An 18,036-nucleotide genomic window follows, 5' to 3' on the forward strand; every position below is an offset into this window, starting at 1 on the left:
TTATTGTTTTAGGATATATATCTTTGACTGCAATAGTACTTGCCACTAATAATTGATGTAAGGCTACTCTCAATTGATTGTAGTTCAATTGTTGAATGCTGTAAAATTCCTAAACTGCTTACTTAGAATTAATTCTCTCTCCAATGTTTAGGTGTTGAGTAAATATATTGGGGGACTGTCTGGGAGTGGAGGTCTGATTTCGTATGACAAGAGATCTTAGAGTGCCCATTAAATACACAGGAGTCTGTTAGTATATGAAGAAAAGGGGTTCTAGCCCATCACAAAGAATATATTCCTTATAGAGGAGAAATAAATGATATCCCAAAATGTTATTGTCAAAAAAGCTGCACCTGGAAATAGAGAGGTGTCTGAACACCTTTACAGTAATAACACTGTTCATTCAGTAAACACCCCAACCATAATGAAAATAAAGTGAGCACAAATAAACGCGATATTAGTGATGAAATTAGTACATTATTAAGATCTTTATGAAATACTCACATTGACTGTTGGAAATTCACTGAAATTGCAAAACACAGTGAAAAGAGATACTAAGACAAAAGTAGGGAGCACTTTGCCTACACTTGACAAAACCTGACAAAACGTGGAGCTACATTTGTCAAGTTTTTTTTTATTTTCCACAGCCGTAACCAGTGACAATTGTAGGGTAAAAGGCTCTCTCTATAGAGGATGGATGATATTGCAAGGATGCGGAATCCTCCATAGACCTCAGTACTGTGTTCTCCCTCATTCACAAGGGTACAACATTGACGTCAGAGCTTGTAGATTAAGCATCGGCTACAAAGTACCGGCAGGATGGTAGTGGCCACCAGACATGCAGTGGGGCAAATCATGCGTATACCGCAGATGATGACAGAGACTTTAAATCAGAGCATTAGCTAAAATAAACTGTTTCCAGGCTGCATGCTAAGTTTGAAATGTTACTAGTTGGGTAACACTAAGTTGTAGTAGTTTGCCACTTTTCTGTCAAACAATGTGGGATATTTAGTTAAACTAAATGTGCTCGAATTAAATGCATACCTGCAAATAAAGGGGGAAAATATAGCAGGTTGCTTATAGAACTATCTCTCTATATCACACCCAGCAGATTCATGCAACTTATCTCATGTAGCATTTACAGATATATGATTTGCATAATCATTACATTAAAAGTTGGTTGACGTGCCAAATGCCTTCAATGTGGTTTCCATGTGGGAGAATATTTAAAGCCCTAGAACCATTAATCCTTGATACAGTTTAGTTTACATTTTGAGTATAAGCTATTAATATTCTTCTAGGCTGTACATCTATAAAACTTTAGACCCTCCAGACCTTTTCCACATATACTCACTAATAGAGAGTTTATATCTGTTCACTTTATTTTCACTATGGTCGAGGCCTTTACTGGATGAACAATGTTATAACTATAAAGGGGTTCAAGCACCTCTCTATTTCCAGGAGGAGCTTTTTTTGACAACAACAATTTGGGATAAAATATCTTTCTCCTCTATATGATATTATGTGTGGTGGGCTAGAGTCCCTCTTTCCTTTATAGCAAAGTAGATAGTGGGAACCGCACTCATTCCCAGCGGCCACGGGTGCTCTGGATCAGGACCAGCAATCCCAGAATAATGTGCAAAGAAGAAAGAATCACAGGCACTCCGGATTCAAGCCGCAGGCAGTTTTATTGCAACAAAATTCGTTTCGACCGTAAAGGTATTTTTCAAGCTTAGTTACAACATGTTGGAAAATATTAATAAAAAGTAATTATTTAAACTATGTTGTAGTTACCTTTAGAACGTATCTGTAGTAATAAAATGGTAGTAAAATATTACAAAATGCTATAAAATGCATGATAATAAAATGTTAGAAAAAACTGTTTATAACAAACCAGGGCCTCGATTTAATAAGCTTTCCAAATGATTCAATGCTGTTAGAAAAAGAAAATTCAAAATTATTTATCTACAAAACATACCATAGACTTTAAGGGTGACTTTTGTAGATAAATTCATTTTGAATGTTTTTCTAACAGTATTGTATCATTTGGAAAGCTTATTAAATCAACGTTCAAGTTTTTCCAAGTATCTAACAAAACAGGTATGAATACAGGTTTTTGGATTAATTTCAAAAACACTTCTATATACCGAAAATACATTTTTTAGACTTACTAATGTCACCACCTAACAGAAAAAATAAACTACAAAGGTCACGGATCTCTTGATAGAGTAATAGATGTTTTCTGGTGTGCTGTGGATAAAGATGATGGAGATTTAATTTCCTAAAAAATCATTGGTTCAATGTCTTCTTAGTTAAACTTTGCTTTTACAACATCTTCTATACATTTGAAAACAGCGGGTTCTTCGATAGTTGGACCAATCTGGAATTAAATAAAATACATTATATATACATAATAAATTACATAACGCAATATCTATAGAAATGGGTATTATGGTAAGTAAGGGATAAAAAACTAAATAGAATATATTGTATATTTCAGAGATTTCTGAAGTTATTAACTTAAAGCAACACTATAGTGTTCGAAATACAAATATGTATTCCCAATGCTATAGTGACCTAGCCACCATTTAGGTGACAAGACCAGCCTTTAACCCCTTCCCGACCGCGGACGGAAATTTTCCGTCAACCTTGTCCTTCAGTTAAGGACCGTTGACGGAAAATTTCCGTCATTTACTAAAGTTAAGCCCAGATCGCCGCAACCTGTATCCAGATAGCGCAAAAATACTTGTGTATGCTGAACATTGGGTCTAGCTACCTAAGCGGTGACAAGCCTTTACACACACCCTAGACAAGTTAATTAAACCTGTGTCTATGCTGGGGGCTCAAAAAAGTCTGCATTGTACTGTGATGTTAGGATATTGCTAGATCATCTAATATGAGCTAGAATCACACAACACTTAAACGCCTATCGTTATGTCAAAACGTGAGCTTCTTAATTAATAAACATGCGCTTGTAATCCTAAAATTCTATAAACACTATACATGACCTTAACTACATCTACTGTTTCACGTAATATACCCAGATACAAGCTACTCATGTTAATATAAAATTGTGCAAGTACTACCATGTACCCCACTGTTATAACTGTCCTTGAAAAGTATGTGGAATGCCGTTGGGGTACCACATACGCGTTGTTATACCTTTATGCACAACAAAAATAAAGAATTAAAAAAAAATGCTCATTACCACTACACTTGGTACAAGCTAGCGGAAAAATGATCCCACGCTAAGGTTCAAAATATGCCTTTTGAATTACCCTGGGATGTCTTCTTTAAGAAATGGTATGCCTTTATGGTGTAATTGGATTATATAGCCTTGTAAAATATTCTAAAACGGGACATGGACACAGCGTACAAATTCAAAGTTTTTAAAAAAAATTGAATGGCTGTGTCTCAAATGTGCCCCTTCAATGTCCACATATACCTGGTAAATGTACATACGGGGGTATTACTGCACTCAGCCGACATAGCTGAGCAACATATGAAGTAGTATATAGTCGTAGTACACATAAGGTTTGCAAAATATACTGCACAAACTCACTTTGTGTGTCAAAAAGGCAGAAAAAATGCTTATTACCACTACACTTGGTACAAAGCTAGCGGAAACATTATCCCACGCTAAGGTTCAAAATAGGCCTTTTGAAATACCCTGGGATGTCTTCTTTAAGAAATGGTATGGCTTTATGGTGTAGTTGTAATATGTAGCCTGCTCAAGTGCTCCAAAGTGGGACACGGACGCATCAAAACCCTCCATGAACACTTAAAAACGTTAACTTGTTACGTCTCTTTTACAGCAGTGTAACTTCACAAAATAGTGTCTAGGTCATATATTGGGCATATTGTTTTACTCAGAAGACTTAGCTGAGCATAATTTGGTGGGTTTGAACTTAGTGGCACATATGAAATTATGAATAATTTTTTACCACATACTTTGGCATATATTGGTGAAAAAATGGGGGCATGTTAAGGCACAATATGCACCATATGAGATACCCTGGAGTGTCTACTTTTATAAATGGTTGGCCTTTGTGGTTTCTTTTTGAACAGTCAAACTGCTATAATACCCCAAATTGAAGCATAGGCCCATTAAATCCGCCTCTCAAAATTCTACTGTAAATGTTGAAACGGACAGGTCTCCTATATGGCACTGTAGCTTCACGAAATAGTGCCAAAGACATACAATGGGGGTATCGTTGTACTCAGCAGAAGTAACTGAACACAAAATAAAACTTTGTACATGAATAGCAAACACCAACTTTACAAAATACACATGAGAAGTTCATGAACTCCAAAAAACAAAATTTTACTCCAATATTTAGCAGAGATTGGCGGTGAAATGGCTACTTAGAAAGTGTCAAAACAACCTTAGCCTGTGATATCTACTTTATATAAATATATACTTTTGTGTGGCAATTTTGTTTTCTTTTATGGCTATTAAGCTTACAAGACAAACATACCAAATTCTAAAATCGCTCCACATTAAAAGTTTATTTTACTCCTTGTGCTTTGTGACCTGTAACTACCAAAAAAAATGTAAAATCCCAGACACATTATATATTCTGTAAATCAGGACAACTAAATAAATTTATTTTTAATTACTTTCTTTAACCTGCACTAATTAGGCACGCATTATTATGGCAATTTCTCTTTTTATAATAAATAAGCATTTATATATATATATATATGTTACATCAAATTAAAGCCCTTTATGTCCTTTAAAAAACAGTATATAATATGTGTCGGTGCAATAAACGAGAGAGATGCAAATTGCAGTTGAACGCATACAACAAGAAAATGCAAAAATTGCTTGTGTCATTAAGCGTAAGACATGCTTCTGAAGCTGTGTCCTTAAGGGGTTAAAAAAAAAGGGGATTTACTTACATTTCAACCCTTGCAGCACCGGTTTCCTCCATGTAACTCTGCCTCTTTGGCTGAGATCTTAAATGTTGATGATCTCAGGCAATCAATTCTTTCCCATAGAAAAGCATTGGGGGGCTAGTGCGCATGCATGCAAAACTCCACGCTGCACCAATCAGTCTCCTGAGACCATCTGACTAAAATACAGTTTTACTCTATTAGTTTAAGTGCCTCAAGTGGCTGTCATATTAACTGCACTAGAGGCAGGTTAACTCTGGAATGAAAAGATTTAATATTTTCAACTGCCGGGTTAAAAGGGGAAGGGGCACATGGCACTCAGACCACTTTATTGTGGTCTAGGTGTCTATAGTATTCCTTTTAATACTATGTGATAAAATATTTATATTATCGTAAAAGTCCCATGAAGATGCAGTCAATTAACAAAAGAACAATACTTTAATTTCAAATATTTCATAGGTTTTACATTTGTTGATCAATTGTATTGTGTTGATCAATTGTATAATATACGAAAAATATTTAACAATAATACACCTAGGAAGAGACTGTAAACTGCACAAGTATTTGTTCTATGACATAAACCACGTCGTACAGCATGACTTTTAGAAAGCTATAAGGCCTAAAATTACCGTGTAGGGTTTCCCATTAACAAGAGAGTAAAGCGTTGAACGAGGTATCTTTCCAGAACGCGTTTTTGGTAACTGTTTCACGATTGCTACTTTTCGGAAGGCTGCCACTGGGCCAATATATTCTCTGACCAATGCTACAATTTCCTCTTCTAGCTTTTCTTCTGTCTTATCCACACCTAGAATCAGATTGTGTAGAATTAAGAGTTTGTTGTAATAATAATGATCAATATAAGAAAAATTCATGTTTCCTTACCATTTCGTAAGACGCAGAGTGCAAGTGGAACATGGCCTTTTAAAGAGTCCTCCAACCCCACTACTGCACAGTCAGCTACGGCTTTGTGTAACATGACAGACTGTGATAGGAGAAATAAATTAAGAAGAGAGTGAAATTTGACGAAAATCTTAGAGAGAAAAAAATTACATGCTAACTGATGGATTGCTTTCCTGGCTAATCATGGCAGCATTTAACATATGGGTTTAGCTCCTCCCTCTAACCCTCAAGACAGGAAACACAAACAATTAAGCATACCTTCCCCTGGTATAATAGGAACCCCATCAGCCATCAGTCTTTTTTCCTGTCCTCATAGCCCTAGGACAGTTATTTTTTTTTCTCCCTGATTTTCTAAGGGTTAAAGTTTTTCTTTATGCTCACCTGATAATGCTGCTATGATCTTCACCCTATGGAGGTCAGACTCCCTCCACAGGAAGCCCAGGCACATGTAGCCCTTTCTTACATGAATTGGGAACCCCTGGGAGCCATGGTGGGTAGTCCCCCTGGCATCTGGAGCCTGTGTTCGCCAGGATTAAGCCTCCAGAACTCGATCAGACGATCATCCATCTGGTAAGATGCCCGCGCATGCGCAATGGCCACGGACAGATTTTCGGCATATTTGCCCTCATCCAAGATGGGGGAGCCGCGGACTTGCGGCCAATTGGCGCATGCGCGCCTCCTTAAAGGCACAGAGCGGGAAATTTGAAAATGGTGGTATTTCTGCAAAATAAGCTAGCATTTTCATTTCCCTCTGTTATAAAGTGCTCTCTAGTGCCACATGCATTCTCTGCAGGTATGTATTATGTTTTCTTCTATAATACATAAGGCTGTTCAGTTTGGCTGCATGAAGTTCATTGTGACACCTTTGTTATATAGCCCTTCTACTATGATGGACCCAACATCTCCATCTGCTAAGTCGGCAAGATCTATAATAGGTCATAGGTGAGCATTACTATTTATTATGTTTAAAAAGAGTGCATGGAGTGTACAGTCATATGACTTCTGTGTTTTACAGCCCTCAAGACCGGTCTGGCCCTAGATCTCCATCCAAGAGGAGGGATAAACCGGCAGCCTGCCCTGGATGTGGTGCAAGGCCTTTGGATAACTGCAGGTTATGCCGCAAGTGTTTATCCATGATCGCAGGAGAGTCAGAACATCGCAGGTCTCCTCAAGCCTCTACGTCCTCAACTCAGGACATAGCTTATTGGATCAAGCAAGCTGTGGCGGAAGGGATTTCAGATGCCAATAGAGGTAAAAGACCCAGGTGTGAGAGCTATGGCTGAGAATCCGACCTATCTGAAGAAGACTTCAGACACGCTGCTGGTTCCTTGGAATTGGAGCTTATCTCTTCTAGTGAGGAAGAGTTCACGGAACAACCACGCTCATTAGACACTAAGGCTATGAAGCATCTGATCAGGGCAGTCAGAAAGACTTTGGATTTGCCAGAAGAAGTCAAGGAAGTTTCAACTTCTGATAGACATTTCGGAGATCTCCATAAGAGGAAACCTTCCTTTCCAGTGCACAGATCCATTAAGGAACTGTTTCGCTCAGAGTGGAATACTCCTGGAAAAAGGATTACAAGTCAGGGCAGATTGTCAAAATTGTACCCTATTAAGGAGGAGGATTCAAGAATGTGGACGGCGGTCCCAAAGATTGATGCTCCGATTATTAAAGTGGCAAAAAGATTAACTCTGCCTATTGATAGTGATGCTTCTCTCAAGGAACCCATGGATGAAAGAATTGATGCAGATCTTTCTAAAGTCTTCACGACAGCAGGCTTGGGTTGTCATCCAGCAGTCTCTATCTCTGCTTTGTCCAGAGCATTACGTTCATGGATCCTTGATTTGGAGGAGGATATAGATCAGGAATTCCGGCAGAGAGCATCTGTAAGGCTGCCAATTGGTCATCTTTAAAGACCTTTGTGAAACACTACAACGTGGATATTGCTTCTCGCTCGGATTCAGAGTTTGGCCTGTCAGTCCTGAACTCCTTTAATCCGCATAGCTGATTTCTATATTAAACTATTTTTGTAGCATGCATTTCCCTCCCTGTGTTATTATTGCTGGGGGAATCCCATATGTTAAATGCTGCCATGATTAGCCAGGAATAGGGAAAAAGTATTCATACTTACTGTAATTTTCTTTTCCTGGCTATTATTCATGGCAGCATTTGGTTTCCAACCCTTTCTTGGATTTTCTTCTTGTTACTTGACTGAGGTGTGATGGCTGATGGAGTTCCTATTATACCAGGGGAAGGTATGCTTAATTGTTTAATTGTTTGTGTTTCCTGGCCTGAGGGTTAGAGGGAGGAGCTAAACCCATATGTTAAATGCTGCCATGAATAATAGCCAGGAAAAGAAAATTACGGTAAGTATCAATACATTTTCCCTAATATAGCAGTGGTTGCGGAATGTTATACCTCCAGCTGTAGTACAATGGCAACCTTTATTATGCTTTAAGCACCATAACCAGTACAGAAAGCTGTAGTTGTTATGGTGCCAGGAATGCCTTGGCACCCTTTCAGTTTAAGTAGTCAAACTATTTGCTAATCGTTTGGTAAGCTATCTGGTGTCCACCAAGTGCCAATCACTTCCTCCAAGGAGTGCAGGAAGCTCCTGCACATAACATAGAACACAGACCTTCTGGCTATCATGGAGGAAGTGACTGTTTCCTGGTGGTTATGGTTCTAGCAGTGTTCTTTTAAGATTGGCTGAACTTCATGTGGGTTGCATTTTAAAACTTTCTGCCATTTAAAGAAAGAGACTAACCATATTTTTAGGCCCAACATTTTTATTTTTTGTATTCAAATTCATTTTTATTTTTAAACAATTTTCCTGCTGGATCCATGCGTAGCTAATGGGCATTGGCTTATAAAGGAAGCTACTTTTTTGTTTAGTTTTTTTCAGATCTATCGATACATCTTTCCTCCTGCTCCTCACCAGACCCATCCTACTATAATATATTTTATGGTAAATAATGTTTGATAAACCTTGTCACCAGCATCTGATTATTACCATGTATCTCACTTCCCACATACTTCTATTGGGAAAATTCGATTTCAAAATTTGCAGCCAGTAACCATTTTTACATGATAAGGCAGCCAGAATCGTTTTGCTTGGGCTTTATCTTATTGTACGTATTTACTTGTTTTTATATCGTTGTGTAAAGGAGAGAAATATTTGCACATAGGTAGGAGCAGCTTTTTTAATATATTTCTGTTTCTTGCGCATATTTAAGCACCTGTTGCACAAATATTCACTTTTGCCTGTGTTACCTGAAAACTTTTTTTTTGTAGTTCATAAATGGAATCCCAAACTGGGACAGTCACGTCTAATTTAAAACACCTGGGAGGTAAGCCAATAGAGGGGAGGCAGAAAGAGATTTAACTGCTTAACCCTTCTGAATGCAGATAGGTGTTATACCATGGTAGTATCATCTCATGATCGTCATAAAAAATAAAATCACTGATATTCTTATCGTATTAGAGGAAAGTTAGAAATTCACTGAAAGCAATGTTTACCTCCTCAATAGCTCCAGCTGAGAGTCTATGCCCTGCAACATTGATTACATCATCAACACGAGACAGAACATACACATATCCATCTTGATCCTTGTAGCCTGCATCCATGGTGTCATAAAAACCCTATTATTCAAAAGGGCACATGTAAACTTCAGATTAGCCAAAATGTAAGTTAAAATCTACTGCCATTACAAATGAAATTATATTTATGTGCTTTCAATATAGTTAACATGTATTATGAGAATAATGGCTCCATAAACTATACTCACTGGAAAGTTTAGAAAATATAAATCTTTGAACAAATCTTCATTTTCCCAAAGAGAGGAGAATGCTCCTGGGGGCAAAGGTAATCTGAAAAAAAATCAATTATGATAGTTAAATGTTATATAGATTTAATATGCATGTTGTTCCTAATTTACCATCATAAATTCATTCATTGTACACTATGTGGTACACAGATAATGAAATATAAACCCACTAATCGGTACTTAACATTTTGGCTACCAAGTCTTGAATTTCAGTCTTAGATACACAACAAGAAAAAAAATAACCACGGGATCTCCAGCTGCTAAGGTTCATGACTTTTATGATGACGAGCCAATGTTATATATTCCAAATAAAATATACCACCATTGCACTAACATATAATGATATCACCACATAAGTGGTTCCGTTTAATTGCATATTCCTATAAAAATAGAAGAGTTCAATGTCAAGTTCCTGTAAATCCTCTACAGTCAACCGCAGAGCTATGTCCCTCAACTTGGCACAACAGTGCACGCTCTTGCAATTTCGGTGCTTACATCCCAAGGATTCAACAGTTTGGTACAAGTGGATGAACAGAGAGTCTGTTGGGATAAAATGTGACATAGCATTGAGTTCCGGAAATATACTTAGAGTTGATGAGGGCTAAATGTCCATTTTTCTGTTTTGTTCTTGAATATCCAGTATGTTACTAAGAGATGGTCCAGCTGAGTGCAAGGGACATATACATAAAGTGACCACTTTAATAGCAAAGAGATGTCAGAGAAGATGTATAGAAACCTAAATATACAATTTGCGAAGTGTAATTTTAGTCTTACGCATCAAAAGATTTCATTTTTATGAAACGGCTCAAAGTATAACATTTTTAATTGGGAACCCAGCTTCTAGCATTCCTCTCCAGTCCTTGGCAGCCTGATGGATAATTTTTCCACCACGGGAAAAAGCATACCAAGAGAGAAATGAATGCCAGCACACCTGCCGCAAGAACAAAAATACATCATCTTGTTCATTGTATTGTTTTGGACAGAATTCCGAGAACAAGCCAAACACAGAGCACAGAAGAATTTCTTCTAATGTCTGCATTATCAAAGGCTTGCTGACATAAAGCATAACTGGCAAAATGCCTTGGGAAATATTTGAAAAACAAGTTGACAGAAGGGTTAAATAATCACGCTGCACTTTACAGAATAGAAGGGCCACATCTTTTGACATCAGCAAAGAAAAATATTGTGTTCAGTACAATGAAATCTATTTTCTTTTGTTTTCCATCAAAACAACATTGGATAAAAAAAAAGAAAAAGCGGCTTGTAACTATCAAATCATTTAGAATAAAATCTGATAGCTCTCGCTACAGAACTACATGAAAAGGACATGCTGGGATTTCAAGTATCATTTTTCTATGATGTATACGTGCTAATGGATACTAGATATCGTTCAGAACATTACACTCTCCCACTACACTTGTACTGATCAAATATTTCTTTAGAAAATTCTTGTATGAACGGTGTTTTCAGGAACTAATCTTCGGACAGTTTTTGGATTGCTGAACATTACAAGGGTGTCTATGCTTCCAATTAAAAACAGCCATTGAGTATGTTAATACAGAAAAAAGTATATACACTAATGGTGAGGAAACGTATTACTGGAAGTGATCCCAGGTGTACTCCACAGCCACCTAAGAGAATATAACCATATATAAAAAAAGTGGATCCCACCCAGAATAGGTAAGGATATATATATATATATATATATATATATATATATATATATATATATATATATATATATAATAAATAGAATAACCTGTGAACTTTTTTATTCATCACTGTTTATTTTATGTATTGCTCTATCTTAATTTTTGCTCCAAGACCCTTTTGTGGAACTTTGGATTTTCAACACCAGGAGGTCCATAACTATTTGGAGATATGCTGTTTTTTTACTACTGAAGTGTAAGTGCGACTATTAAAAAGTGTTATACTATTTTATAACGTGCTTCACCATATTTTGATTCTTTTATTTTACATATCTGGTTGGAAGAAACTGCATCTTATTCTCATCAAAGTACCCCTGAGTGGGTGAAAGGCTTGATTCTCTCATCTGTTTGTGAGTGCATCTATATCACATATACTTATATTCTTAATTTAAACTATTTTACGCTATGTTAGCTATTTGATTTGTCTATGCAGAGCACATGCCTGGAGAATCTAGCTTAATACAGGTTATTCTATTTATATATATATATATATATATATATCCTAACGTATTCTGGAAGGGTTCCACTTTTTTATATATGATTGAGTATGTTAATGCTTCAAAACAAAAAAATAGAAAATCATTCATAGTTCCCATTTTCTGACAGTGACTTTCGCTCTCGGAAGTGACAAGAACAAAAAATTGCTTAGTGACATCAAACAGGTGATCGGTGGCTTATACATCATCTTTCATATCCCAGGTGTAAACTCCAAAAATATGGCAATGGTCTATATTTAAATGGGGTTGTTATGTCTTTTCTTACAAAGCAATGGAATGTATGATGATGAAAGGTCGAGGATAGTTGGTCATGTCTTCATTAACTGGGTGAGCTACGGTACGAGTTAGTGTTTAGGAATGCTTACAGTGGAGGCTCAAGTGCAAGCCATCATGGCCTCTTTTGTAATTCTTCATGAGATGAACAAATATTCCCAAGATACTGAGTCTTTACACCTTAGGGACAGTGATCTCAGGAATATTAAGATATATGATACATTTTGGAACAAAAAAAAAATTTGAATGAGGTTAATGTGCCAAAGATACATATTTCAAAAGAGTGTAAATCAATATAATACACAACTATTAAATAAAAGTAATTTAGATAAACATGCACTCACTGTAAAAAAAAAAAAAAAAAATTGCTATAGGCACCCAGACCACTTCAGCTCATTGAATTGACCTGGGTGCAATGGTCCAGTCCCCTTAACACTTAGCAATTGTAATGATTCATTTTTTTTAATAAAAGTTGTTGAACTACAACTCTCATAATTATCTCCCTTTTTGTAGTATTCAAATAATTTTGAGAGTTGGGAATTGTTTTGACCACTAGGAGCACACCGGCAGAATCCTGGATTTACTTTGGCCTGCCGTCCTTCCAAGACATACAATTAAAAATTTCAGATAACTATCAAATCATTAAACTAACGGTTCTCCTTTTATTCTTTTGCCTTTTGTTTGACTTATTTCATTCAAAATGAATAATTTGGGAGATGTAGTCTATCTGCTCGTTTGTCTTGAGGCCCCCTCGCTGTTTGTGAGTATTACAGTCTCCACAGTGTCAGTGACTTGGGGATCTTATCAATGTATTTTCCATTGAACTAGGCAGGAACGTAGTAATGAATCATTCAATAACTGAATATTGTAGAAAAAACAAGAAAAATAAATATGTGTATAAAGTTCAATAAATAAAACATGTTTTGGTAATTGTGTAAAAGGATCACATTGTTGCAAAATTATAAAAAATAAAAATATAAAATAGTTATACTTACTTCACTACAATATTTCCTAGTGTGTTTGGCTTCACTTCTTGCATATTGTTGTCGACTACTTTAACTGTAACAGAGAATAGAATTGAAAACGTTTTGGAAGTCATCCAGAAAAGTAGTTTCCTTTCCAAACAACAGAATTGCAAACATTTGACATTTTTAATATGGCTACAGTCTATGTAAATCAAAAATCATCAAATTATAGTTCCATCGGTTTAAAACAGACTAATTATAATAGCAATATAGTATTTTCTTGTAGTTGAAGGTGTAATATTACGAACCACTATATGAGCAACACTATCACAAATTCTGCCCCATACATTAGGTATTCCCTCCTGCTTTACTGTAAAGGTTGCAACTTCAAATGGAATCACAGAAACACAACTTTTTAAGAAGACATTAAAACCTCTGGAATATCTAAGCAGTTAGAGGAAAATAAAACAAAAAAGGGGGTTAGAAGAATAAAATAAGTTAAGTTTTAACCCTTTCTGAAGATATAGGCAGAAACAGAAAAGAAAATTGGGAAAAGCTCCAGGAAAAACTTAATAAAATACCTAAATATCACGGGTCCCCATACATGCAAACCCAAATACAGACAGATATTCATCAACGGCCACCCAACTGCAACATCATATGAAGTTGTTCCAGACTCCAAAGACAAACTGGCAAAAGCACAGATCTGGGGCCTATTATCCGACTCCAAACCTTGCCTGGAGCGGCCTCCTGGACGACCTGTCACTATTGCAACATTAGGGCGGTGATCCCAACGACCCCAGCCAGAGGCAAAGCCGGGAACAAGGGACATTGGTGAGCTGTTGCAGAAGCAGATTCTGCCCAAAATAGCAGAGCCAAAAGATCAAGGCCACACACACACAAAGATATCCCAGACTTCTCAAATTCTCACAGATATCCCTGATAGCAAAACCCCTTCCACCAAGGAAGATATCCATAAACTGCGAGTCGATATTAAGAAATTGCTGGCCGCAGATGTGGTGATCCTAAAGGCTGACATGCAGGGCGTCAATGACAGAGTCAAGGCCTCTGAGGGGGTCTTTGCAGGGCTCAGACAAGAAGTTTCTTCCCTCAAAACATCACTCCACAGCATGAATCCCCAACAACAGGCCATTTCCATGCATTATGCAGACCTTGACAAGAAACTCAGCTGTGTTTCTGGCTATTTTGCCTAACATTTAAAATTTACTTTCAATTTGTAACAATTCACATCTAAGTGAATAACCGTATAATTTGCAACAGAACCTCTTGAGGCAGTTTAAGAAGCAAAGTATGTGATTTAGTTAGTGAGTGTAGCCCACATACTTTGGTCTTTGGTAGACTTTAATTGAACACTATAGTGTTAGAAATACAAAGCTGTATTCCTAAAACTATATTGTCCTTCTGTCCCCGCGCCCCACCCCCCCCCTCCAATGAAACGGTTAAAAACTCTTAAAACTGGATTCCAGTGTCCAAGTCCCTCGGTACTGGCTCCGCTTCCTCTGATATCATCACAGGGGGAACCTAATGCCACCTGCACATTATGCCTTCCCCATAGGAAAGTACTTAATTAATGCTTTCCTATGGGGATTTGCAAGACACTGGATGTTTTCATGCATTGTGTGAGGACGACCAATGTTGTTTCATGAAGGAAATGCCTCTTGTGGCTGTAGATAGGAAATGCCACTGAAGGCAGTCTTGACCCTGCAATATAAACATTGCAGTTTCTCTAAAACTGCAGAGTTATGGGATCACGGACACTGCAATGAGATGAAGTGGTCTGGCTGACTATAGTGTCCCTTTAACACAGCATGGCCACGAGGTGTGACTTAATTGAATGACTTTAAGTAGCCTGGAATGATTAGAAACAATATAACTTGAATTCAATTAAGTGAAATTGAAGCATCAAAGCCTCCTTAAGGTACGAGTAAGAGTTTTCTTTGCAAGTTTCTAAATAATTGAAGATTGATAGTTTTTTTTTAATTACATTTACCTTCTTTCATTCTCTTCTCGATAACATTTTAACTGAGATAGAATACCTGCCTTGAAGGTCATGTTAAGGCAATGTGTACATTGATTGATTATCCATTTGTAATACCAGATTGATTTTATTTACCCGTCAATGAATATTTACAGTATAGATCAGCAGTGTCAGTGCATTTATATAGATTAATAGCTAACCTTTTAATAAAAACAAACAAACAAACACTGAAAGTCACCCTTATGTTTATTCCAGCTCCACATTAGCTCGAATCTCTCACTGCAAGGTCATCAAACTTGATTATCTTTGTCCAGTCAAATACATCTCACAGAAGAGCACTGCATACATTTGCCCACATTAGCCACAATCTGATAATACAATTATTCTCACACAGAAGCCCTGGGAGCACACCCTGCGTTTGGGATCAGCATACTGTGCATGCTGCACGTCAAATAGATTCAATCATTGAAAATATTTTAGCTCCAAAGTCCCTAGAACAGGGTTAGGTAACCATCAGCACTCCAGATGTTGTGGACTACACCTCCCCGGATGCTTTGCCAGCCTTATGGCTGTAACAGCATTATGGGATATGTAGTCTTTAACATCTAGAGTGCTGAAGGTTGCCTAACCCTGCCCCAATGGCTGTAATTTGGGGGCATTGCTACATAAAAAAACAGTTCCATTTCTCAGAAACAGCTGTGTTTTCACATGCAGAACTGCATTTATTAAGATAAGAATTTTGGTGTTTAGACTGTACCTTTAACCCCTTAAGGACCAAGCTTCTGGAATAAAAGGGAATCATGACATGTCACACATGTCATGTGTCCTTAAGGGGTTAAAATGTGAACTTTCAATAACAGAAAATAAAAAATGTTTGTATTTCTTTTTTTTTTTTTTTTTGCAAATCATACCACTAGAGGCTGCTCTAATGGCAGAGAGAACAATTGTTAAAGAAATTGCTGTAAAAAATCCCCAAAACAAAACAGCTTTCTTATCAAGAATTGCTTGAAAACACCAGCCACCTCCTAGCGATTTAGATTTACAGAAATCATTACATGAGTTGTATTTATGGCTATATAGTACATACTGAGTTCAATAGCCTGCATTTGAATGTCTCAGAAAGCAGTGACTGGAAGAATGAATGACAGGTATAATAACTATTGGTGTGGTAACGTTTGCAAAACTGGAACAAGTACTTCTCAGGATGTTTAATATTATAATTACCAATTGTATATTTCTCAAGTGTATAGTTCTCAAGTTTGTGAGATTTGAAAAATACAACTAAACTTAGAAATTTGCACCTCTCTCCTTCATATAACTCGTTAGTGAATAAATCCCATAGATAAGAATGAGATAGTACAATACGTGATAGTCTTCTAGCATTTACCAAGCATTTCTTTCAGCTCTTTTGCTAAAACATTCTGCTAGAAAGATTTATCCAGATATGGCAAAGCTGCTCAAAAAAATCCCAAACCTTGAATTATGCTGTCTTTAAGGTACATTAAATAAAATATGTTTACGGTGATGATCTGAGAAGGTCAAGTCACCTAAACTGGTCTGGAATAGACTTAAGAAGCTTTTTAAATATATAAAATTAACTGAAAACAAAATTAAAATATATGTCCATATATCAAACAATAACAGAAACACTAAACATGAAAAGCTAAAAATTAAATAAATAATAATAAAAATAATAAAAAACAGAAAAAATATGCTCACAGTGAAAGGATCAGAAACGAGTGATCCCATCGATGAATGACATCTGCAGGGATCTAATTATCACACATTGGGTGTTTGTGGAATTAAAAATTAAAAAGACTTTTTTTGCACATCACTTTTTGGTGTTTTTCTTTTGTGTTTTGTCTTATAAGACAGGTGGGAGTTATTTTTTGTATAGGCTCACAGATTTTCTTTTATTTCTAAGATGGATTTTAGATTATTTATATTTTCCTTTTCTTTTTTACTAGTCCCCTCTTTTTTGTATGTGCATATGCAATATATGGTTAGAGTAGTGGTATGTGGAGTACAGATATTCATGGAGTATGAGTAATGTGGATTATTTACATTCATGGCTTCAATTTGCATGTTAGTTGCCGTCCACAAGTGTGGGCAGTCCTTTAGAGTGACGAGGTACTGCAGTTCGTTGGCTTAGCATTGCGCATGCGCAAATAGGATGTTACTATGCGCATGCGCGGCAGTTTGCCGTTATGCGCATGCGCGAGCGGGAGGTTACTGCACGCATGCGCAGTGCTCATTAAAGGGCGCATGCGCAGATTATCGTTGCGCGTGATGGCAGCTATGATGACTGTGGAGTATATCCGCTTTTTTTTTTTTTTTGCCAACAAACAAGATGGCGGTTTTGGTCGCTTGATAAAGTGTGAGTACACTTATTGCCTTTAGAGGTGGGTTATTTGAATGTTGATACCTGCTGTTACTGTTTAGGTCCCATGACTCTCTTTACTCCTTATATGTTTCCAGTACATGTAATCAGTTCTATTTTTTATTGCTATGCTATTACCAGGATATTGTGCCAGCACCTGAGGTGATGATGTCACTTCCTGTGCTGGTAACAATCTTATGCTGATGGCCTTCAGCTGTAAGAGGGCTTTATAAGCAGACACATTTGAACATGGATACAGGCACCCTTGATAAAGGCAGCCAGTTGGTGCCGAAACGTTGGGGTTGGGGTTGGGGTTGGGGTTGGTGACTCGTGTTTCTGTCTGAGGCTTGTAAGGATTTTTGTGGTAATTTATTACTATTATTTTATTGTATCTGCCTTTACTTCTGTTACTTTGTTTTATATTCATTTTTTCTTATATGTTTACATTCTGGTACTTTTTTGTACGTAATAAAATTTATTTATTTTTTGAGATTTTATGGTGTGCATTCTGTATTCTATAGCCATCGATGAATGATACACATTTATGAATTTTTTAGTAGTAGAAGGGCTGAGGAACATTAGCACATGTTAAT

The 18,036-nt window shown here is 36.8% G+C and overlaps 1 protein-coding gene across 1 annotated transcript in view; it reads right to left on the bottom strand.

Moving 5' to 3' along the window:
* Positions 1 to 2,164: 2,164 nt before the first annotated feature.
* ACSS3 (acyl-CoA synthetase short chain family member 3) overlaps positions 2,165 to 18,036 on the bottom strand; it is a 116,058-nt gene continuing 100,186 nt past the window's right edge. The window contains exons 12-17 of the mRNA XM_063447144.1: positions 13,095 to 13,158; positions 9,582 to 9,663; positions 9,313 to 9,435; positions 5,776 to 5,875; positions 5,523 to 5,698; positions 2,165 to 2,377 (exon numbers count right to left, since the gene is read on the bottom strand). Coding sequence (XP_063303214.1) covers positions 2,306 to 2,377; positions 5,523 to 5,698; positions 5,776 to 5,875; positions 9,313 to 9,435; positions 9,582 to 9,663; positions 13,095 to 13,158 — 617 coding nt within the window. The 3' untranslated portion in view covers positions 2,165 to 2,305. The remainder of the gene's footprint in view (positions 2,378 to 5,522; positions 5,699 to 5,775; positions 5,876 to 9,312; positions 9,436 to 9,581; positions 9,664 to 13,094; positions 13,159 to 18,036) is intronic.

Source organism: Pelobates fuscus, chromosome 3, assembly GCF_036172605.1.
Source record: "Pelobates fuscus isolate aPelFus1 chromosome 3, aPelFus1.pri, whole genome shotgun sequence".
NCBI classification, from domain to species: Eukaryota; Metazoa; Chordata; class Amphibia; order Anura; family Pelobatidae; genus Pelobates; species Pelobates fuscus.